Source organism: Macaca thibetana, chromosome 2 (assembly GCF_024542745.1).
Source record: "Macaca thibetana thibetana isolate TM-01 chromosome 2, ASM2454274v1, whole genome shotgun sequence".
Classification (NCBI taxonomy): Eukaryota; Metazoa; Chordata; class Mammalia; order Primates; family Cercopithecidae; genus Macaca; species Macaca thibetana.
Window position 1 is genome coordinate 43,578,273 of NC_065579.1, and position 24,794 is coordinate 43,603,066.

Here is a 24,794-nt window from a genome sequence, read left to right on the forward strand (position 1 = left end):
ATTTCCCACGTGCGTTGAGTAAAGGCACCAAAGCTGCCTAGCGACTGGGTGTCTACTCCCCGTCAGGGGCACCCACCCTGGCGCTCCAGGCGCGCTTGAATGAATCCGGGAGGACCCGCGCGCATGAATGAGTGCGAGAGCTAGAGAGTGAGCGCGCGAGCGGTCGGGTGAGTGAATGGCGACCGCGCCGCCGCCTCGGAACAGGGGCGCGGGCGCGGGCTCCACTTCCCTCTCCCGCCAGCTGGTGGCCTCGAGAAGGTGGCGGCGCCGGCAGCGGCCCGGGCTGGGACGGCTGGGGCGCGGGATGGTGGGGGAAGGGGCGTTCCCAGCGACCGCGCCTTCCGCGGCTATTGGATTAGTGGCCTTCAGGGATGAGCTCAGCCAGATCGGCTTTCAGCTGCAGCCTCCGGGCCGGCCGGGAAGGCGGGGAGCGGGCGGCGGCGGAGGAGGAGGGGGAGGCGGCGGCGGCTGCAGCATCCAGAGCTGGCCGTGGCTGCCGGCGCGCCCCGCGCACAAAGGCGCCCAGCCCCAGGGGAGGGCGATGAACACACCACATTCCGCGCCCGGGCCCCAGCTGCTGCTTCCGCTGCGTGCGCTCAGGACGCTGGGGAAGACGCCCGGCGCGCCCGGGGCCGGCGGCCGAGGCGCGGCCCGTGCGCCCTGAGCGCGGGACTCGTCGCCCTCCGGGTCAGGCGCCAAGCTTCCAAGCGGCTAAAGCGCGGGCCTTGGAGCGCCCCCAGGATCGCCTCAGTAAGACGCTTCCCCACTCCAGGCCCGACCCCCGGCGCCTGAGCTCCAACTTCGCGAAGAACGCTCCTAACTCCAGGCCATCCTGCAGCGCAGAGGGGGCGCTGCTGCCGGGCATCAGCCGTGAGGACGCGCCCCTGGCCGTGGGGAGAGAGCGGGCATTCGCGGGTCGCTCGGGCGCCCCTGAGTGGGCAGCGGCGGCGGCAGCAGACTCCTCTCCCGGGAGTCCAGGACCTGCCAGCGCTGGGGATTCTTCCCGAAGAGGCGCTTGCCCTCTCGTTTATGGTGAGTACTCTCCAGCTCCTGGTGAGGGGCGCGCGGGGGCCGGGAGCCTAGATCCGGCTGCACGGACTTTGTGCGGGTGAGCGCTCGACACAGCTGGCGCTCCTGGCGTCCCAGTCCCCGAGAATTCCTCTCTGCAGGTTGTGGCAGTTCGAGAAGGTTGATTTGCGCTCAGCCCTGGGGCGTTTGGGGCCCGGCCCTTGGTATCATGGGTTCTCTAAGCCCTTTGCTTCTCTGCGTAGTGGACAACGCACAAAAAACTGCCACCCGATTCACCCGCTTGGGTTTGGATCCAGGATCCGTCACTCACTGGCTGGGTGACCTTGGACAGGGCGACAAACCTCTGTTTCCTCATCCGTAGGATGGGAATAATTGTGCATGTTTTATAGGGGTATTGGAAAGATCTATGGGATGGTGCTCGTAGGTAGGCATGTGCCGGGCACACAGGAAGCACTCAATCATATGTTAGCTAGTAGTATTATTAGCTTTGCGAGCCCAAGCTTGTTATCCAACTTTCCGGAGCTGCAGCAGTTCCCTCGTCCGTGTAATGGGGACAATAATTCCTGGGGATTATTGTCCTGTCTGTTCGTCCGGGGTATTCGGAGAGGTAGAAGTAAAGCACGGGTCACGCAATAAGCACCGGTGGCTGTTGTTACCGTTTATTCCTAACGCTGGGGCAGTAAGGCTGGTCCCCTGACCCGAGAGCGACTCGGGGACCAGTTCCTGGCCTTGCTTGAAGACAAACTTGTCTATGCTCGGGAAGGGAGGGGGCTGGGAGCTCAGGAAACCCTGGGCGCCGGGCTCTGGGAAGGAGGTAGGGGGCCAGAGCCTTGAGCGCGGCAAATGTGTCCGCCCTGGTCGCTCTGTAAGTGCCAGGGGCTCCAAGCCAGGAGGGGACGTCGAGCCCCCGACCTCTGACTGGCGGGAGAACCGGGGGAGTGGCTGCTCCCGCCGGCCCCTGGCCAAGCGCAGGCTGCTGCCGATAGGAAGGAGAGGAGGGCACTTCTGTACCGCTGTCGCGAGAAGGTGGAGAGCTCTCAGTTCTGGAGTCAGGCTTGTGTTCAAATCTGTCTTCACCACCAGCTGGTGGTGTGACCTTGGGCAAGTTCTCTAACCTCCCCCAGCTTGGTTTCCTGGTCTGCGCCCCACCCTCCTCCTTGAGGGGTTGGGGGATGAAGATCGGAGTTCACTTATCTCAGACTCTGAGCCCTCTATCCTCCCACCCACTTTCTGCCCCCGCCCCGCCCCCCACCCCCGCAATTTGATGAGCTTAAGTCTGGAAGACGTGAAATGTGTAAAAGCATGATATAAACATCCTTTACCCAAGGGCATATTCCTCTGAGACACATACCCTCTAATTTATTCCATTTTTAAAACATTCTTTAAAAATTGTAATGAAAAGAATTTAAGCCACCTCTGGCAAACCACAAACAAAATTCAACTTACTGGTCATTCTACCCAAGTAGCTCTCCAGTTTGTATTTCTTGTTTATTTTAAAGATACGTTTAATGATATAAAAATAAAATCTACAGTGAAAAGAAATCACCAGAAACAGTCAAAAGATATATGACAAACTGTCACATATGACATATGCCACTCCTATCACAACAGGCTCATCTCTTTAAATATGTAAAAGATTCCTGAGGCCAACAAACAAAAGATCAAATGAGCAAAGACACAATTTATATACGCAAAATAAAATAGAAATGATACTGAAACATATGACAAGATGCGTTATCTCAATAAGAAAAATGCAAGTTAAAATTAAAAGATTTTGTTTTTAATGTATCAAATTAGCAAGTAATCATAACCATTTATCAGAAGCATCTTTTAAAAATGTTGATCACATTTCTCCCTAGCTCAAGACCTCCTTAAGGCTGCCACAGAGTAAAATCTAGATGATCCCAGGGATCCTCAGGTCTGGTGCTGCCCTCCTCCACCTCTTCATCACCATTTTCCTCTCCCCCGCCACCCACTCTCCTAGCCTTCTTGGTTCTACTCCAACACTCCAAAGGCTCATTCACTTGCTGTTCCCCCTGCCTAGAATATTTTTCCTCCTAGTTTTTCATACAACTGAAACTTCCTCATCATTTATATAGACCTGTCCTTGGAAGGGCTTCATTTCTATCCCAGAAAGTGGCCAAGCAGCAGTGGCCAGTGCAGAATTCCTTGCCCTTTTGGGGAAAGACCTAGTACAACTCACCATACGGGAGTTACTTGATTTCCCCTGAGCTGCCCAACCTGTTGTCACACATCCATGCTCTCAAAAAGTTTTTTCTCTGTTGATACAGGAGTGAAGGGTCTCGGGCATGAAAATCAGGGGGTGCCAGGCCCTAGACCGAGGTCACCAGAAGTCTCTGCCTATATATGTACTATATAAGAACATAGTACATACTCTTGATTTATGTGAACATGACCATCTGTGGCAAGAAAAGATCAACTATAAAAAATTTAAAATCCAGCAACACATTTTTAATCAAACATGGCTCCTCCATAAGCCAACTAATTTATTTGCTGCTGATCAGTTCAAGAAATAGGGATTTGTTTTGAGGCTATAGGAAAAACAGTTGTGGGTAGCGTGTCCTTTGGGAAAGACAGTGGTATACCTCAAACCAGTTATCATGAACTTTGTGGAACTTGAGAAGAACTTTCCTAAGCAGTGCAGATTGCGTGTGATTTTTGCTTTACACATTGAGTTCAGAACTTACTCCATTTAAAACGTATACACCTGGTGGCTCATGCCTGTAATCCCAGCACTTTGGGAGGCCAAGGCGGGCGGATCTCAAGGTCAGGAGATCGAGACCATCCTGGCTAACATGGTGAAACCCCATCTCTACTAAAAATACAAAAAATTAGCCAGGCCTGGCGGTGTGCGCCTGTAGTCCCAGCTGCTGGGGAGGCTGAGGCAGGAGAATGGTGTGAACCCGGGAAGTAGAGCTTGCAGAGAGCCAAGATCACACCACAGCACTCCAGCCTGGGTGACAGAGGGAGACTCCATCTCAAAAAAAAAAAAAAAAAAAAAAAGGCAAACCATGCTGGAGGTGTAGAGTGGCTAGTCCTTCTTCAGTCTGACAAGCACTTCTTAATGTAACCAGAGGTAACAGGTACAAGGCTGTGTATGAGTATTGGAGATAAAGGCTGGTTGGGTGCTGGCTCCACCAAGAAATGCAGATGTGGTGCAAGAGATAGCGGCAGGAATCAACAGCTAAGATGAAGACAAAGTGGGATGGAGGGCAGAGGGTGCAGTGGGACATAGGGAATAGGACATAATGGGGCAGAGGGAAGAGGATGCAGTGGGCTGGGGGGCTGCCATGGAGGGGTGTCTTGTTCTGCTTCTGCTAGAAGGGGCGGGGGAGTGAGAGAATGTCAGCCAGGTCAGAGAAGATGGGAAGGGTCCCAGGATGTGCTGACGAGGAGAGTCTGGCATGATGGGTCTGAGGTGGGCAGTGATGACAGACAGTGTGGGAGAAATAAGAGCAGCCTGGAGGGCCCCTGGGTTCCAAGCAAAAAGGTGCAGCTTCTCTCCGAAGAAACCACCTGGAGGGTTGAATGAAGAGATTGGTGGGTGTCTTGGTCAAATTTACCCGTTGGCAGCATGGAGAGGGGGCTGGCGGGCAAACACTGGAGTCAGGGAAACCCGCTAAGAGACCAGTGAAGTAATCCAGGCAAGGTCTGAACTAGGGGAAAGGTGAGAGGGTTGGGTAGTGGGAACTGAGAGACGGGATCCATGGAAGGAACAGTGACATGGAGAGGAACCTGGTATGTGAGAGAGGGAAGAGGCCAGGCTCAGCCCAGGACCTACAGATTCCGAGGTGCCCATGGACCACAGATGTCCCACAGGGCTGAGAGTGTGGGTGTGTCCATGGTAGGAGGCTTACGATGGAAAGAGGTCAGCTGGCCTTACAAGGTCATTTGAAAGAACACCCAGGCAGGGCTGGCCAGTGGCTTCTAGTAGGTGGGTCTTGTGCTGAGGAGAGTGAAGGCAGCACTGGAGACCCGGCTTGAGAGTGTCTGCAGGGCGCTGGAGATGCAGGTCATAAGAGAAGATGCATGGAGAGAGAGAGTGAGAAGCAGAAACTGAAGTTGAAGCTATGGACTTGGGGGTGCCCCATTGATGGGGTAGGCAGGAAGACCCTGGAGCCAGGAGGACACAGGAAAGCTGCTGTGGTACGCTCTACACTTCAGTGTGCTCATATGTGTGGTGGGAGATGCTGGAGCAGTGCCAAAGTCATCCATCTGAGCTTTAAACTTGTGAAATGTCATGTGCGGTGAACTGGAGCTCTGCTTTCTCCAGAAGCGAGTGGGCCTGGGCCCGGTTTGCGGGCCACAGAGACATTGCACCTGTTGTCTACCTTTAGGAGATATCCACCTGTTATCTGCATTCTATGAAATGCGCAAGTTGTACAGATTCCTGGGGCTGGAGCAGCTCCCTCCCCGATCCTGCTCCCTTTCTCCTCTCTTCCTCTCATGCTCTCTACTTTCCTCCTTAGTATCTCAAAAATGCCCCGAGAGATACTGTAGGCTTAACAGAGGGATCTTCAGAAATCCCAGCAGGTCCCTGTTATGACCTAGCTCAAGCCAGAGGCATGAATAGTTCTGCTTTTCTTTTAGGCATTCTGTTTCCAGACAAGAGTGATACCAAGTGGGGAAAGTTCATCTTGGGAGGTAAATGAGGGGTTGGACGCAAACCTTATCATGTTTTCATCATCGTTTTCCCCAGAGGGCTTCATTAAATGGCACCCTCCCCATCTTCTCCCTTCATGCTTTGACCCAGCCCAGACATGCTGGGCCTCAGGGAGGCCAGCTGCCCTGCAAACAACCTCCAAATGTGCCTGGGGCAGGCCTCTGGGCACAGGGGCAGCTGCAGTGACCAGGCTGGCCGGAACTGCACGTGGCCTCGCTGGCTCAGTGGTACGTCTCTTTCAAATGACCTTGCAGAGCTTGCTGCCCTGGTCACAGCCTAGCAAACCTCCTTCATCCCATCCGCTGCTCTCCTTGCTGGCTGACAGCCCAGCTTGCACCTTGGGGGCCCCTGGCTCAGTCACGCGTGGGAGGATTCCCATGGAAACCCCAGGAGAAGGAGAGGCTCAGGGAAACCTCATTGATTCTCACTACAGGAAGACAGGCGTGAGATGATTCCACCTGGAACTGGACAGATGGCTCTCTTTGTGAGCTCTTGGGGAAGAAAGGGCTTGCCCAGCCAGTTGTAGCCTGAGCTCCATGTGTGTATAGCAGGGAAAAGCTAATGAACACCTATGAACAGAACCTTGGGGGTTCTTTAGTTCATTCATTGTTGGTGGGTTCATTCTGAATGAGCATCTTTAATAAAACAGCCTCCCTACTTAATATTTGCACAAGAAAAATCTTAAAAACATTCCAGTTAAACTAAGGTCAGGCACCTATCATTGGTACCTTTGCACAGAGCTAAAAATTGAAAAATAAAGACAGGAAATAAATAGTCTGAGCTCATAGTGCTCTGCATTCCCAGTTCATTCTTACGTGTTGGTTCTTTCTAAGGCAGTGTATTGCTTTTCTTCATTTGTTCATCCTTGTGCATTCCATAGACATTCACCCACCACTTTCTCTAAGCCAGGCCCATGGGGACTCTGATGAGAGAGACCCGGCCCCTGCTCCCCAGTGGCCCCAGTCCGATGGGAGGGAGGCAGCCAAACAGACATCATGTCCCCTTGTGATAAGTGCTGTGGTGGGCACAAGTATAAGGGCTGTGAGAGCACAGGGGGCTGGGGAGCTCCCCAGAGTCACTAATATCTAATATCCTGAAAGCCTCAGAGAACCTGTGGAGGATTTTGAGCAGGAGCGTGATTAGATCAACTTTGTACTTTTACAAGTGCTGTAGTATATATTTGAAAGGTATGTGCAGTCTATAAAGGAATTCCAGTGGTATCTAAGTGGATTTCTTTTTACAGTCTTTGTCATTATTCAGATCTGTGGCGGAGTCTGACCCCTTCGGTGTAGGCTGTCTCCCTAAGGGAAAGTGGTTGAGTCTTATGCTTTTCAGCAGCCTGAGATCCCCAGACCAGCATCATTACTGCTGGCTAGATGAAAGAAGGAGACTTGCCCCCACCTCTGGCTCCGGCAAGTCCAAAGCCAGAGGCCACATAGAGAGAAGGGCATTTCACGCAGTCACTACCAATCCCCACAGCAGTCATGTCTTCTTGCAGACCTCGTGCCTGTTGAACTCAGCCAGACAGGCCTCTGTGGCTGTGATTTTGGGTCCCAGGCCTCTGAAGACTGTGCATCATATTTTTCAAACTAATGAGGTTCCTTAAACAGTGTGGCATTGCCACTTCGTGTCTCCTCATTCCCCTGTCAGGTAGGAACATCTGCTAGGGTCCTGGGAATGGCAATTAGCAAATTAGAGTTTTTGTTTTCTTGATCAGCCGTGATTGAAGCCCCAGAGCAGATCCTTCCGGATAATGTCATTAAGCATCCCCATCCAAGCATGATGTAGGAAATTAAGTTTGGTTTTGGGGGAAAGTGACGGAGGCACCCTTTGGCATTCTTCAGGATGCTGGCTGCTTACGGGGTTGAGAGATGATGGTATTCCTATCAGGAAGGTGGATTCTATTGTATGTCCCATGTGCCTGGCCCAGTGCTGTGTGCTGTGGTGGAGAAGAGGAGAGGAGAAATGTGCTAAGTGGCCACTCCCTCTGGCTGGAGAGAGAAGGCAGGGATGAGCCTGAGTTGGCCACTGCTATGCCCCTCGCTCTCAGCTGCACAGTGCCTGGCACTGTGTTCACTAAGCATTTTTTGAACAAATAAATGAGGGTTGGAAGCAGGGAAGGATGCAAAGCAGTAGCTAATAAAGGAGCAGACTGGATATAGCCAAGAGTCAGCTGCTCAGGAGTGGGAGTCCAACTGTGATAGTGGCATTACTGGGCTTCATGTCCCCATATCCTGACTTTAGCCCTGGCACTTTCTCTGCTTCATCCTCTGAAAAAGAACAGAGCATGAGCCCTCCCTGAAGCCCAGCACAACCTCTCCACAGTCCCTCTGTGTGCTCTGCCCCATGTTCAAAGTACCAGGCTTGTGTCTTGCATGGAGGGAGTGGGACAGTGGCTGGGAGCACAGAAGTGCTGGTGAAAGCTTCCTGCCATCAGAGGAATGCCCTCAAGGTAGAGAAAAGCAGATCAGTAAGGCCTGAAAGATGTCCCCCCTGACTGATGCAAGGGTGGACAGAGGTACAGGGCAGGCCCCTGGAGGCCTACTGGATCCGGGCAGGCTTCCTAGAGGAGGTGGAACTCACTCTCATGGACTAATTATCTCTCGAAGACTCTACCTCCAAATACTGTCACACTGGGGCTTTGTGTTAGGCCATTTTTGCATCGCTATAAAGAAATACCTAAGACTGAGCAATTTATATCGAAAAGAAGTTTAGTTGGCTCAAGGTTCTGCAGGCTTTACAGGAAGCATGGTGCTGGCGTCTGCCTGGCTCCTAGAGAGGCCTCAGGAAGCTTACAATCATGGCAGAACGTGAAGGGGGAGAAGTCATGTCACATGGTGAAAACAGGAGCAAGAGGCGAGGGTGGGGAGGTGTCACGCACTTTTAAATGAGCAGATCTCTCTCCAGAACTCAGTCACTATCCCTAAGACAGCACCAAGCCTTGACAGACTCGCCCCCATGACCCAGACAGCTCCCACCAGGCCTCACCTCCAGCACTGGGGATTACAACTCAACATGAGATTTGGGCAGGGACAAATATCCAACCTATATCGGGCTTCAACATGTGAATTTGGGGAGGACACAATCAGTTCATAGCAAGGCACATTCAAGTGGTGAGATGGCAATGTTGGAGGACGTCCACAATTTAAAAGAGCACTCACCACTTACTGGAAGCCCTGTGATGTGCCAGACTTTACAGGTGTCTGCTCTGATACTTGCCAAGGCAGGCAAGGTTAGCACATAGTTAGCAGTACTTCCAACTAGTCTCAGAGAGGTTAAGGCCTGGCCTAGGGCCCAACAGACAGGTGCGGATTCACATCCAGGTCTGTCCTTCATTAGATTGCCCAGCTGCTAGTTTCCCTTAACGGCTTGCCATTCATGGACGTGAGCACTCTGCGGTGTGCCCTGTACTGGGGGAGCAGCAAAGGGGCTGTCTATTTACATGCCCACCTTGTCACACCACAGTGTGAGCGCCCTTCAGGATCTCTGCCTGCCTCTGGTAGAGACAGAGACTTTGAGACTATGATTGCAAAGGAGAGCACTGTGCTCTCAGTGACCCAGTATGGGCCAAGCCAAGTACTAGTAAGAGGTCTCCCCTGGGGCTGCTGTTTGGCTGTTGCTTTCAAACACGTGTAAGTGTCTTTTCAACAACAGCAACTCCAAAGTTGGCATGGTTGTGTGCAAAGATAAAGCAGTTTTCCTTAGAAATGTTCTGTGTGGGCCACACAGAGCTGGTTATAGTCATTGCCGTGGAGAAGGCATTATTCTAAACAACATGGAGGAAGCCATAAGAGCACAGGCTTGTCATATGGTGACTCTGGGATTGATCCCAGTCCTGCCACTTCCTGGCTGTGTGACCCCAGGTTATGCAAGTTATGCAACCTCTCTGAGCCCAGGCTGCTATTAGAAACAGTGCTGCGTATGTATGCATGTGCTGTGTACATAGGTAGTTTTGTGCATTTGAGAACACATCTGAATACATGCTGGAAGTAGAGTTGCTAGGTCAAAGGGTTTGCACATTTGCAATTCTGAAAGACGGTGTTAATTTGCCATTTGCTGAGGCTAAACCAGTTTATATCCATTTTAGTAATGTATGAGTCTGTCTTTTGTTCCACACATTCTCCAAGCATGCGTTATCCATTTTTTTGACCTTTGATAATCTGATAGACAAAAATGGCATTTCAATGGAGTTCTAACTCATTTCTTTTTCAGTATACATTGAGTATCTTTTCAAAGAAACCATTTGTTTCTGTGTAAACTGTTGATATCTTTTCACATTTTGTACTTGTATTCATTTGTAGGAGTGTGTCATATATTTGTTGGTGTGTTGCAAATTTTTTCCTATGTTAAAACAACAAACAAGTCTAACTTCTTTTACAAGTGCTTTTAGCTACACCGTTTTGTTATTTCCCATATTCATTTATTATTTTACAGATTTCTGTCTTCTCCCCCATTAAATGATTAAATGGTTTATGTTTTATGTGTTTTTAAAAATTTAGTTACTTAAGTCATGCATTTAAAGTATATTTAGTAATATGTTAAAATGCTAATTACATAATTTTTAGGTGTAATAATCTAAATAAAGGTCCATTATACCAATTTTTAAAAATAAAATTTACTATAATTTGTAGACAACAACAAAATAAAAGAGAATAAAGCAAAATTCCTCCGAAAGATGACAATGTTTATATCTGGTTAATGAGTAGGAGAAAGAGGTGAATTCTAGTTTTTGCCCTTTTTTTGTATTCCCTAAAATTTAGACATTTATGTAAGCTTTTCTAATTAATGGGCTTTATTTCTTCAGAATAGTTTTAGATTTAAAGAAAAACTAAACAGATAGTACAGAGAGTTCCCATATGGTCACGCCATTTACCACCCTAGTTTCCCCAATTATTAGCATCTTACATTAGTATTGTATATTTTTCACAACTAATGAACCAGTATTAATAATTATTAACTTCTTTTAATAATTAATATTATAGTTAAGTTATTAGTATTATTAACATATTTTTTCAGATTTCCTTTTTTCCTCAGATTTCAGTTTTTGCCTAATATCCTTTTTCTTTTCTTTCTTTTTCTTTTTTTTTTTTTTTTGAGATGGAGTCTCCCTCTGTTGTCCAGGCTGGAGCACAGTGGCACAATCTTGGCTCACTGCAACCTCCACCTCCAGGGTTAAAGTAGTCCTCCCGCCTCAGCCTCCCAAGTAGCTGGGATTACAGGCGTGTGCCACCACACCTGGCTATTTTTTTTTTTTTTTGTATTTTTAGTAGAGATGGGGTTTCACCATGTTGGGCCTGGCTGGTCTTGAACTCTTGACCTCAGATGATCCACCTGCCTTGGCCTCCCAAAGTGCTGGGATTCCAGGTGTGAGCCACCAATCCTGGCTCCTAATATCCTTCTTCTGTTCCAGATCCCATCTGGGATACCACATTACGTGGAATTGTTAGGTATCCTTAGGGCCGTCTTCACTATGATGATTTCTCAGACTTTGGTTCTGATGACCTTGCTGGTTAGGTCAGGTATTTTGTGGGATGGCCTCCAAATGGAATTTGTCCTTTGTTTTTCTCATGATTAGAGTGAGGTTATGAGTTTTGGGGAAGATGCCCATAGAGGTAAAGTGCTATTTCATTATATCGTATCAAGGGTACATACTATCAACATGATAGATTAATATAATAGTAATATAATAATATAATATGATACATTACATGATTAGCTTTAATAGTTTATATGTTTTATTGGTTTGGTTTTTTGTGGTAGAACCAGCTCTTGAGTTTTTGCTTAGTTCTATTATTTCCCTATTTTATTATGCTCCATTCATTTTTAAAAATTTAATATCATAAATATACCAGCCATGATTTCCTCTGAGAACGGCTGTAGAGGCATCCCGCAGGCTCTAGTATATGGAATGCTTTTTGTTATTGTTGTATTGCAGATATTCTGCAATTTCTGTATGGATTTCCTTTTTGATCTGAGTCGGAGTCAAGTTGTTTAAAGAATTTTTTAAAATGCCCAAGTGATAGGATTTTGTGATCTCTAATTTTATGATTAATTTCTAGTTTTCCTTCTGTGTTATCAGATACTGTATTATTTTTGCTTTTTTGGAAGTTTCATTTGTGACCTAATATACCAGAAAATTTTTTTGACGGTTCCATGAACACTTGAAAAGAACATGCATTCTTTGTTTTCAAGGTATAGAATTTGATGAATACACTAATTAGATCTGTCTTATTAATTATGTAATTTAGTTTTTCTATGTCTTTACTTAATTTTGGTCCATTGGTCCATCATGAGCTAGAAGAGGGAAATTAAAATTATATGCCTCTGATGTGTATCTGTCTAAGGTCCCTCCTTATATTTCCTCTTGCTTTTGCTCTGAATTTTGGGGCTATTTGGTGAGTTCAGTCTTCAACTGTGGATCTTATTCTTTATTATTATTAAGTGTTCTTGTCTCACTTAAAGCCTTTTGTCCTGAAATCAACTTTAGTTGCCTAATATTAAGATTACAGTGCCTGCTTAGTTTGAGTTCACACTTCCCTGTTATGTGTTTGCCTTTCCTTTATTTTCAAAATTGTTAAATCACTTTGCTTTGGGGAATGTCTCTCATATGTAGCATATGGTTGGGGGTTTTGTGTTGTTCCCCAGTCTTAGAATCTTTTTTTAGCAGTTTACTACAGCCATTTAATGACATGGTTAATATTTTGGTCTTAGTTTTACTATCATATTTCATGCTTTCATGCCTCTCTTGCTTTCAAACAAAATCTTTCAGTACATGGTCTGTTTTATTTTGTATTGTGTTCAAGGTTTGTATTTGCAAGATGTGTATTTTTATTTTTAGTTCTGGAGATTACCTTTATAACTAGGGAAAATGGATTTAATCTTTTGTTGAGCCCATGCTAGTTGTCTCCCTTCTGAAATAATCAATTATAAAATTAGTTTACAACTTTGGTTCCCATTTTTATCTGCTTTGTGACAGCTTTTTTTCAGGTGAGTTTGCTTGGTTTGCCGTGTTTTGTCCTTTTCGTTTATTCCTTTCTTTCTTCTATAGCATCTTTGACTATATCCTGTGCTGGTTCCTCTTTGAAAGAGGTGAACCTTCTTGGATCAGCATTTTGCAGGAGACGCATGTGGAGGAGGTACCAGGAAGAGGGTAGGATTGCTCCCTGGTTCCCAGGAACTTTGTTCACAGGGTTGTCTTAGTGATTTCCTTTAGTCTTTGCTTCTACTCAGTCAGCAGAGTTCCGCAGCTGTGGGCTTTTCCCAATTCAGAGCCCTGCTCTCACTCTGCCTCACCAACACACTGCTTCCTGTGAAAATGGCGGGTCTGTGGTTTCCTCTGTTGGCCCTGCCCTCCTCTTCCTCCAAGGCGTAGAAGGCAGCTCCCACTACCAGACCACATGCCCTGTTCCCATTGTTTCTGATAAGGGATCATTAGTTTTTTCCTTCAGGGAATGCCAGCTCCTGGTGGCTGTGCCAGCTTTGTCTGAGATCTGCCACCACAGGTGTCTTCTCTAGGTGTTTTCTCACAGTATTTTTTATCTTCACTGCTTTTGGCAGCCCTTGCCTGTTTTTGGCAGCCTTTCCTTATAAGTTGTGGTTCAGGTTACAAATGTGTTCTAGTTTGCTGAAGAAGGAGTTTGCATTTCTTTTTTTCTCCTTGATTTTGGGTGATTTCAGATATGAAAAGGAGTAACTTTATTCTGCTATCTTAAAACTGTCTAGTGTTGCAAATTGTTATGTGTTCTGGTATTCCCTCAGATTGAACATTAGCCAGAGCTCTCGGAATAGGGTCAACATCTGCTGAAGCTGGGATCTGACAATAGAAACGAAAGAATATGAGAGTTAAGAATAAAATGGAATGGTGAAAAACCCACAGGATACTCGTCTGTGCTGTGTGGCAGCAGACTTCTTTCCTTCCCTACCTGGACTTTGGCTAGGGGTGCACCACTGTCTGGGTGGGAGGTTGAGGTCGGGGAAGGCAGGGCATGAAAAACACCCATCCATCTCCTCATCTGACTCAGGAGAAGTTGTTCTGGGCCCAGCAGCTCTCAGGCCAGGGAGGGGAGGGCACATGCCTCTGCTCTGGACAGGGCTTGGCTCTCCATCTCTCCCCATACCCAGGGCCCGTCCAAGTAGTCCAAGGTCCTTAGGTTCTGGCTGGTTTCCTGGTAATGGTGGCCAATTCCTTTTCCATGAAAACCAGGATCCTGCCTCAGGGAAGGCAATCTGGGGTCAATGCTGTTAATGGTGTTTACATGGCTGAAGAAAGAGCTCACCCATCCAAAGGGAGGGGATCCACATGGGATGCCCAGAAAACAGAGCCAGAGAGGAAAACCTGTTGGCCGAGTTCCAGGACCCTTTATATTATGGTCTCTTAAGTTCCCCCATCACCAGAGGGAGGTGTTTTATCCTCATTTTACTGGCAAGGTATCTGGAGTATCCAAGAGGCTAGGAGGCTTTCCTGTGGACCCACAGTAAGAGATGGAGAGAGGGATTTGGATGCAGTTCTGTCTGGCTACAGAGCCTGGACACCGGCTCCCTTATCCTTCCTCCTCACCTCTATTTACCTCCATTCACCTGCCCATGGAGCCCTCACTCCATCTTCCCACACTGCCTGATGTCCATGTCCCTGGTGACCCTGCTGCACCCTTGTTCTGTGTCTTCCCTCTCAAGCCTGGCTACATTTTAGGAGGTTATTTAGGCTCCCCAGGACTCCAGGGTTGGGAACCAATGGGCCACACCCTACAGCCCTGTGTCTTGAGCAGCTGTGTGCCCCCGCAGCCTTGGCACAGGGCTTGTCCCTGGGATCAAATGCACCTGGGTTCTCATCCAGGCTCTGATCTTGAGCAAGTCACAACTGCTCTGGGCTCATGCCTTATTTCTAAAATCAGACTCCCTATGATTGTTCTACGTCTGGAACACAGATCCTGAAGCCAGATGACCTTGGTTTGAATCTTGGCTCAGTCACCTATTTGCAGTGGGACTTTGGCTAATCACTTAACTTCTCTCTGCACTTCGGTGTTCTCATCTGTAAATGGTGAATAATAATGTATATCTCTTATAGGGAGGTGTTAAGGTTTAAACGAACTAATAAACATAAATCATTTAGAACACTGGCATATGGCAAGTGCTAGATTAGTGCCAGATACGAGTGTACGAATTAGTACTATTATTGTGCATGCACAGGGCTCAGCCAAGGCATGGACATAAATGAAGGGATTGGCAACTGGCTGCTGCTGCTGCTGCTATAACCCGTGCCCTTTGCTTCCTTCCAGGAGCTTGGGCCCCTGCCACAGCCCGGTAGAGGCTGTGGAGGTCTACCGTCCGGAAGCCTGGTTCCCAGCCCCGTGGCCCATTCCTGGCTACGGGGAGTGGAGGCTCCCACGAGGTAGCGGTGGCCTGCAGCGGTCCCCTCCCGGCAGTGAAGCATGGGCCAGAAGCTCTCAGGGAGCCTCAAGTCGGTGGAGGTGCGAGAGCCCGCGCTGCGGCCGGCCAAGCGGGAGCTGCGGGGTGCAGAGCCCGGGCGGCCGGCGCGGCTGGACCAGCTGTTGGACATGCCAGCGGCGGGGCTAGCTGTGCAGCTACGGCATGCGTGGAACCCCGAGGACCGCTCGCTCAACGTCTTCGTCAAGGATGACGACCGGCTCACCTTCCACCGGCACCCCGTGGCCCAGAGCACCGACGGCATCCGCGGCAAGGTGGGCCACGCCCGCGGCCTGCACGCCTGGCAGATCAACTGGCCAGCTCGGCAGCGCGGCACCCACGCTGTAGTTGGTGTGGCCACGGCCCGTGCTCCCCTGCACTCCGTGGGCTACACTGCGCTGGTGGGCAGTGACGCTGAGTCGTGGGGCTGGGACCTGGGCCGCAGCCGCCTCTACCACGACGGCAAGAACCAGCCCGGCGTGGCCTACCCGGCCTTCCTGGGGCCCGACGAGGCCTTCGCGCTGCCCGACTCGCTGCTCGTGGTGCTGGACATGGATGAAGGCACACTCAGCTTCATCGTGGACGGCCAGTACCTGGGGGTGGCCTTCCGAGGTCTCAAGGGCAAGAAGCTGTACCCGGTGGTGAGTGCCGTGTGGGGCCACTGCGAAGTCACCATGCGCTACATCAACGGCCTTGACCGTAAGTTGTGCCGGACTGGGGGGCAGGGCTTTCAGTTGTGCCAGGCCCTGGGAAAGCAGGGCAGGCCACGCCTCCATCGCCAGTTGGGAGGATCCTGCAGTGTGGAGGAATAGTCGGGACCTGGGTTTCAATCCTGACTCTCTCCTTTGCTGGTCTGGTGATTTGGGGCTGTGCCTTAGTTCTCCCATCGGCAAAAGCATCACTGTGATAGTAATCTAGCTCACAGCTGTGAAGATCAAATAAGATCACATGTGTGAAGTGCTCAGAACAGTGACTGGCACCTAATAGGGGCTTTGAGTATTGATGCCAATTACCAGTCTTCTAGTCTGTACAAAGGTTGTACCAAATGACCCAAGCTAGTCACAATGGGAGGATACTGACAAGTCCCCAGTCCCTGCACTTAAATGCCATGTACTCAAGTTATTGGTAAGTAATAAGTAATGACAACCGTCCTTTATTGGCCACCTACTGTATTCGAGAGGCTGAATACCCCAATTCTAGTGCTTACGGGCCATCTGCTAAGGGGGGCAGCTGCCTGTCATCTCCAGCCGACTGTCATCTCATGGGAATGAAAACCCTGGGTTGTGGAATCTTGTGACTTTTTCCAGGAGAGCTCAGAAATCTAGATTGTGTGAACTATTCCAATTTTTAAAGTTGACAGCTGCTGAAAACTCTCTATGGGCAAACAAAATACCCTTGCAGGCTACAAACCATCCCACAGGCTGCTGGGATTGACCCCTGACAACTCTACAGCTTGCTCTCATTTAATATACACAACCATCCAGCAAGATAAAAAGTATAGGAACAAAGACGGTTATTGGTTTCGGGAGGGAGTCACTCAGGAAGACAGGGTGGCCTCTGGACCGAGGCACACGTGGCTGCCTGTCCTGAGCTGAATCCCAGCTGAGGGGCCAGGAGCCAGGCACTTGTGGGCTTGCACACTCCCCAACATCAGCCCACCACCACCCATCCAGACTTCCTGCCACACCCCTAATGAAGCTCTCAGAGGCGATGCTGAAAGGTAGAATTTCCAGTTATTCATTCTAAATAGGAGATGTAATTACCAGCCCCTGAGGCAGATCCTCCTTTTAGAAATAAGGAAACTTAAGAGCAGAGCTACAGAGAGCCAGAATCAGGGTTCCCCGAGTTCTGATGGCCCTGAAGTGCACTCTTTCCCTGTGTTCTCCCCTTTAGATGAGGGACTGAGAGTAACACCCCAGAAAAGAGTAACACTTCTCCAGAAAAGAAGTCAAGGACGAGATTTTACTCAAGCAAAATTTACATTTACTGGAGCCCGGGAAGGGGACATTTGATGGTTTCCAAGGGTGGCAGGCTAACGGAAAAGTGGCTGGTACGCTCAGTGCTCTGGTATAATTGTCAACGTTCTTGCTCCTATTTTATTTCCATGATCGTTGCCTACAATTGCCATTGAATGGCAAAATGTTGTTCCATTTTCTCTGTTTAATGGGTTAAATCTAGGAACTGATGATTATGTCCCTGAGAAGGGCAAATTTAGTCATCACGGTGCCTTGTGGAAAGTGTCTGGAGCCTTCTGAGACATAGTGACCAGGCAAATCCCAGTGGTGAGAAAACCAACAGAAACAACAAACAATCTTTATTTAATGCAATTGGAAAATTTATTTGCTGGAATTAATCACTGGACTAGAAGAGTGGCCTCGGTGTACCAAGGCTCTGGAGTCTGATGTGACTTATTTCCAAGTGTTCAGTGGTTTTCTGTCTTTGGTGAGTCACTCTTACTCCTTAAGACTCATTTTACTCATCTGTAAAATGGGATAGTATCAGGTCCCCTTTTTGCTGCTGTAAGCTCTTGTGTGGTAGCACCAATAATATGGTAGCTGAGATTTAAGGCCTGACATTGACACCCAGTGGGAGCTATCAGAGCCAACGGTTATACTCCTGCTGTAGGCTTCCTCTTGGCTATTAATTCACACTTGGGTTTTATTGGGTGCCTGGTTTTCAGGTACAAAGCCAAGGTGCTAACAAGGTTCCAGCCCGTGGGGCTATGCATGTTGGGATCAGGAGCAAGGACCTACCTCAGGGAGGTTGGGTGGGGAAGGGCAGTTGTGTTTGGGGTATTTTAAGCTTATGGGTTCTTCAGGTGGTTGAAAAAGTTTGGTGGAACTAAAATGTGAAGTGTTCTATCCTCTTCCTTACTGGTAGTGAATATTCAGGTTGGCTGAATCTGGAATATTGAATCTAGGAGGCAAGAGAGGCCAGATGTCATGGGATGCAAGCCTGGGGCATCTTCCGTTCAGTGATAGAGTTGGCTTATCTGCTATGGCACTAGTGTGTTCTCTAGATAGGGGTAATGTTCTCTCTCTCAGACAGGAGTGTGATTGCAGAAAAGGGAAGCTCAGCTTCTCTGGTTTTGAAAGGTCTATTCATGGCCAGCCTGGGACAATCTCCAGAGCGGGCCGTAGGAGAAGCTGCAGTGGAGTCTCGCAGGGATAGTTGGGAAGGGACTGTGTGATGCCTATAGCCTGTGTCCTGGGCTGAAGTCTACCATGAATCCCCGGGTTTGGGACTACTTTGGCTCTAGGGAGTCCCTGAGCAGGGAAGGTGACCCAAGGTGGATTCTGTGGATGGAAAGGATTCTGAGTTAATGTCGGTTGTGGACATGGTGGCAGGTCCCCAAACTCAGACATGATTGGGGTGTGAGGGACCAGAGTCAAAGACATGCTTGGAAGCAAAAGGCAGGCCAGCTCTCTGGAGTTGCTTCCCCACAGGATCATAGGAGAGAACTCTGCCCGGGGCCCCTCACAGAGCCGGGTCAGACCCGGGCCCCAGCACACAACAAATGGCTGTTGGCGATTGCTTCCTCTTTCTGAACCTCAGTGTTCTCCTTTGAAAAAGGACGAGGATGATAAAGCTCACCGGCACAGAGCAAACACATAGCAATTGGTGCCCCTGCGTTGATGAACTAGGTGAGCTGAGGCAAACTCTGGGGTTCATCTGTGGCTTAAAGCAAAATGGCCTTAATAGAGGCTTTTCCTCTGACATGATGAAAGTAAGGTAATGGATATCACTTTCTCAGTTTTTGAATTTTTATTACGGTAAAAGCAAGACTTAGAAAGGGCTCACTACATTTAACTCTGGAAGCATGTGTTTGTTGAGGGCAAGAATTCCTGGAGGTGTGATTTCCTATTGCAAATGCATAACATTGTCAAACCTTCTGCAAGTGGAATTGTTTTGCTGCACTGTGGAGTGAAATGGCTTAGCATCTCAAAGCTAACTACAAAGAGCTGCAGGATGCACGGGGGCCCTGCCATTTAAGTGAACTGAGAAGCATGGAGCCGAGGCCAGGCAAATGGAGAAGCTGTCCCAGGTTGTCCAGGGCACAAATAATAATAATAATAATAGCAATAACAGCAACAACTAATACTTATGTAGTGTTTAGTCTAAGTGGGTAAGGGGGGTAGTATTCTAAACACTTTGCAATTTCTTTTCTTTTCTTTTCTTTTTTTTTTTTGGTTTTGTTTGTTTTTTAGAGACAGAATCTCACACTGTCACCCAGGCTGCAGTGCAGCGGTGCAATCGTAGCTCACTGTAACCTCTCACTCCTGGGCTCAAATGATCCTCCCCTCAGCCTCCTGAGTAGCTGGGACTACAAGGATATGCCACCACTCCTAGCATGTATATAAATATGAATGAAACTGGCTCAGGAGGTAATGGCTAATTTATTTTATTTTATTTTTTTTATAGAGACAATGCTCTCACTATGTCACCCAGGCTGGTCTTGAATTCCTGGCCTCAAGCAATCCTTCCACCTCTGCCTCCCAAAGCACTGGGATTACAGGCGTGAGACACCTCACCCAGCCATTTTGCAAATTTTAACTCATTTAATTTTTGTAATGACTCTTTGCACTAGTACTGTCTATATTATCATTTTCAGTGTGTGATGAAGAAATTGAGGCACAGAGAGCTTGAGTAAGTTGCTGAAGGGGACACTATGAGTAACTAAGAGAGCCTGGATTCAAATGGAGGCGCACACAGGCACCTTGTGGAGACATTTACCCTCAAGGCAGGGAGAGAATGCGCAGGAGCATCTACTCCATCTGGCTGGTGACCGTGCAGCCCAGGGCCAGGTCCTTGCCTTTAGCAGTGAGTTTGGGCGAGTCCCAGAAATGCTGTCCCTGTCATTTTTCCTCCTCTGACTGGCTTTACCTCCAGCTCTCAAAGCTCTTGGCTCAGCATGGAACTCTGCAGGGTGTTCTGTTGTACAAAGGCATCCCCAGCAGTGGCCATGGATCAGGCATTCTTGATCACTAACAGGGGAATGTCATTGTAAATGTCTCAACTACTGTGAGGTGTGGGCCCCTGGGGTGGGCCAGGCCTTTGGAATCTGCTCTGGGCTGCTTTCTGGAATTGCTCCATGGCTCCCCAGCTCCTCTCTCCACATGCTGGCGGCGGGAGGGCTGACAGAATGGCTCTGTCTCACATCTCGGAGTTCCTGGGTGGTGAGTGGTGTGTGAGTGACACCGGAAGCGGAGGGGAGTCTCAGACAGAGATAAGCAGCCTTGGGGTCCCAGGCAGCTTTGATTTGGGGGTATTGATGACACTTTTATTGGCTCCCATCCATGTTCTGTTCTGTACCCTGGGCTTAGGGTTTTACTCGTATTTTTTTTCTTTTCATCGCAATAAGCCATGAGGCAGTATGACTGTTAGCCCCATTTTGTAGATGAGGAAAATGTCTTGGAAAGGTAACGAATTTGCCAAGGCCACACAGCTAGCAAATGACACAGCTGTGCTTATACCCAGCTCTGCCTCCTATGCCTGGGCCAACCTGCCCAAGCCTGCCTACCGCCGAGCGTGGCCCGACCCCACAGAGTGGACACCAGTGTCAGGGCTGACTTTCACAGGGTGGGGCGTGGAAATGCAGGTATCTTGGGCCTAACTGGCTGAGAGGGCTTTCCCCCTGCATGGAGCCAAGGAAGCTGTATTTCCAGACGTCTTTCCTAGATGGTTTAATTGATCTGCCAACAAGTATTTATTGGCTCAATGGCTGAGCAGAGGAGGCTGGCAGCTAGCCAAGGCTTCTGGTATTGATGAAGGCCAGAGAGAGTTTACTCTCCCGATGACTACAAGGACACCATCTCCTTGCCAGAGCTGCACTCCAGATCTTCTCGCTAGACTCCCGTGCGTCTCACGGGGTAGTTTGGTCCTCCTAACCTCCGGGACATCTGGACTTGGCTCCTCTGGGCCTGGTCGCCCCTTTGCCCCCATCCCTTATCAATCTGTCCTGACTCCAGCTCACCCCCAGGCCTCAGCTGAGGACTCCGTCTCTGCACCGGGAGTTTAGCGCTGACTTCTCCTACATCTGCAGGGTTCACTCATTTTTCCACCCATGCATAGGCCTTCTTTCCCCAAGTGGTTATGAAGTTCCTCAGGGCAGGGATGGAGACCCAGGAGGCACGCATGGTGAACTGGGAAGATTAGGGACGTCATATGTGCCTATTTACTTGATATCGCTTGGATATTTGTTTCTTCCAAATCTTGGGTTGAAATGAGATCCCCCATGTTGGAGGTGAGGGTTGGTGGGAGGTGATTGGGCCACGGGGGCAGATCTAACATGAATGGCTTGGCGCCCTCCTCGTGGTAATGAGTGAGTTCTCACTATTAGTTCGTGTGAGAGCTGGTTGTTTGAAAGAGCCTGGCATCTCTCTTCCTCCCTCTCTCATCATGTGACACACCTACATTCCCTTTGCCTTTCGTCATGAGTAAAAGCTTCCTGAGGCCCTCAGCGGAGCCGTGCCATGTTTGTCCAACCTGCAGAGCGCTGAGCCAAATAAACCTCGTTTCTTTATAAATTACCCAGCCTCAGATATTTCTTTATAGTGACACCAGACAGACTAAAACATTGCTCTTGAAAGGAAAGCTGTACGTGTGGCAACAGATTTGAATACTACCAAAGGGTATATGGTGAAGTAACCCCTCCTCTGTAGCTCGGCCGCCGTCCCCTCCTGCTGGCAGCCACTATTAGCAGTTTCTTGTCTTTCCAGAGATATTCGTGACAGATAATTTTTAGATCATACTGAAAACATTCCCCTATATCTTGTTTTCTCCCTTCAATGGACCTTGGCAGTTATCTAATATCAGTTAATGCAGAGCTGCTTCATTCTTTCTTAACAGTCGCATGAGGCCATGATATAGTTGTGTTATAATCTAATTCTTCAGATCCCCATATTTGGACATTTAGGCAGTTTCCAATCTTTGAACATAAACTTTTGATCCCAATTGAAATTTCCTTTCTGCCCCCTCTGGCTAATTAACATCCCCAAGTCTCAGTTCTCCCATCTGTGCGGTGGGAATAATTATATGTACCTTGCAGAGTTGCTGTATTAGAAGTGATGCAGAAATGAAGCATGGTCCAGCACGTGGGTCTCAGTAGGTTAATATTGATATGCGTATCCTGAATTTCTGATTGCGATGCTGAGCTCATCTTGCGCACCTGATGAAGGCTCATGAATGACTTTGTTTCTAGTTTAAAATACAGTAGAATCACATTAATTTTTTCTCTTTTTAAAATTTATTAATTTGATATTAAGGAGGCTTCAGACACATTGTTGGATTAAGATTATTTGAGGTGTCTAATTCAGCCGGTCCTTACATAGTGTATAGTCAACATAAGACACCTAGCCCCTTACTTCACAGAATAGGCCCATAATGTGTGTGTTTTGCTTTTCTGTTATTGCTGCTGCTGCTAATGCTGAAAGTGGTGGCTCTTTGCTGTGGCAACTGCATCTTGGCCTTTTCAACCACCCTATAGCAGCCCTTGCAACAGAGTACATAGTACGTGCTCAGTAAATGCATATTAATGTCCTGGCCTCCCACCACCTGAATAAGCTTTTCTTTCCTCTGCCACAGGGGGACTTGAGTCACAGTTGGCTGGAGCAGAGGGGCTGGCTATGAGCTGCCCCCCCCACTTGAAGCCTGGCCCCTGAGTGACCCTTTTCCCACCTCTCATTGTGTCCTGTGTACAGCACATCTGTCCCCGCACGCAGGCCAGGCATGTTAATTCAGGATCCTGACATTCAGAAACTCCCCCTACCCTTTGTTTGAAAGGAACAGTCTCCCATTTGAGAAAAGGCCTCGATCAGATGCTGTGGCCCTTCTTTGAAGGAGGTTTTCACATTAACATAGTCATAATTAGGTTCATGGAAGTCTGGCTTGCAGAAAGGTGGCTTGAAATGCAGGTGACAGCATTTGAAATCAGGCTTAATCAGGACAAGCATCACCGTGGGCCACAGCATGGTCTTGTGGGAAGCGCAGGGTTCAGGGGTCTTCCAGCACTGGCTTGGCTTCTAATTAGCTGTGACCCTGAACAAGTCATTTCACGCCCAAGCCTTCATTTTCTCATCTGAAAAATAGAAACTTACTTTGTCATGAGGTGTCAGGATCATGGATTACTATATAGAAAGTGACTGATCTAGTGCCTAGAACATAGCTACTGAAAAAGTGGTAGGTTTAAAAATGGCTAATTATGACTATTACTGCTCTCATAAATTGGTAAAATTACTGTTATTAAATATAGAAATAATTCTGGTTATTAAATTTTGGTCCACACCGTGAAACTGAAGGATTTCACACGAGGGAATTTGTGACGGTTTGGACGGTCTTGGTCTCGTTTCTAAGATACATGATGGAAATGCTACCTGAGGTTCAGAGGCCATTGTGAGTTTGTTGCAAATGAACTAGGAGTGTTTAGCCTTCCCTGTGAGCGGTTTCAACTGTTTCTGGCTGCATGTCTTATTCAAGCGGTTCTCTAAAAGGCCGCAGCTTCCAGTGGTGACTTGCCTGGTGGACATGTGTTCACAAGGATACCCAAACAAGCAGCACCTTCACCAGCTGTGTGCAGGCAGACATTCAGCAGAGATGAGCTGCCAAGGTGGCGGCCCTGAGGGCCAGCGTCCACCTCTGCAAAAATAGTGACTTGGTCTAGTTGTGGGCTGGCCATTATTGGACCTTTGGGAAAAAGGGAAGGGGAAGAGGTAAAGGGTCTCACCTTTTCAGGCCCTGGCAGAAGGGTGAAGGCAAGGCCCCAGACACAGGGATAGAAGAGATGATATCTGGCAGCCAATGCAAGACCCACATTTTACAGGTAGGAGCTGACTGGACCAGAGAGCTGGGAGGCTTTGCCCAAGGTTACCTGCCAGTTAGTGGCAGAACCTGAACTAAAACCCAGGCCTCCAATCCCCCTTGAAAATGTTCCCCGTCAGAAACAAGGGAGTGAGAATTCAATGCCGTTTATGAGTCTGTATTGGAAAACACAGCTGTGGGAGGATGTAGGTGCTTAGGAGGAGAGGAGAGTGATTAGGGCCGGGTATGACGCTGATGGGTCAGAGGGACTTTCGCAGGGGAGGCCTTGGAGCCTGGGCAGAGTTTAGACCAGCGTCTCCCCACAACACACGCAGATGAAGATCCTCCATGGCTTCTCAGTGCCTCCTGCATGTCAGAGACCCTGCCCTGGCCACCGCTCAGACCATACAACCAGGGGGTCAGCACAGTCACAGATACCCAGGTAAGAACTGGTCTGTCTGTTTAGTACCTGCGTGACCTGGGCATACGTTTCCTGACTTTGCAGTTCCTCGGTATCCTCACCTGTAAAGTGGATATAGTGATGGTACTTACCCGTAGAGTTGTCAGCAATGCTGCTCAAACCTCAGTGTGCATTCAAGCCACCTGGTGACCTTATTAAAATGCCGATTCTGACTTAGTAGGACTGGGTCGGGCCCAAGATTCTGCATCTCTAACAAGCTCCTGGATGATGCTGCTGAAGAGTGTGACACAGAGCAAGGGACCCCAATCACAGCTTGTCCCCATGCCCCACCATCCACTCGTCTACCCCCATGCTGAATGATCTGGCAGCCAAGCTAAAATGCATATTCCAGCCGGGCGTTGTGGCTCACACTTGTAATCCCAGCACTTTGGGAGGCCGAGG

The 24,794-nt window shown here is 48.6% G+C and overlaps 1 protein-coding gene across 1 annotated transcript in view; it reads left to right on the top strand.

Annotated features, from left to right (window-relative positions):
* Nucleotides 1-383: 383 nt before the first annotated feature.
* The window catches only part of SPSB4 (splA/ryanodine receptor domain and SOCS box containing 4), an 88,446-nt gene continuing 64,035 nt past the window's right edge, over nt 384-24,794 (top strand). Inside the window, exons 1-2 of the mRNA XM_050779723.1 lie at nt 384-1,032; nt 14,989-15,835. Coding sequence (XP_050635680.1) covers nt 15,142-15,835 — 694 coding nt within the window. The 5' untranslated portion in view covers nt 384-1,032; nt 14,989-15,141. The remainder of the gene's footprint in view (nt 1,033-14,988; nt 15,836-24,794) is intronic.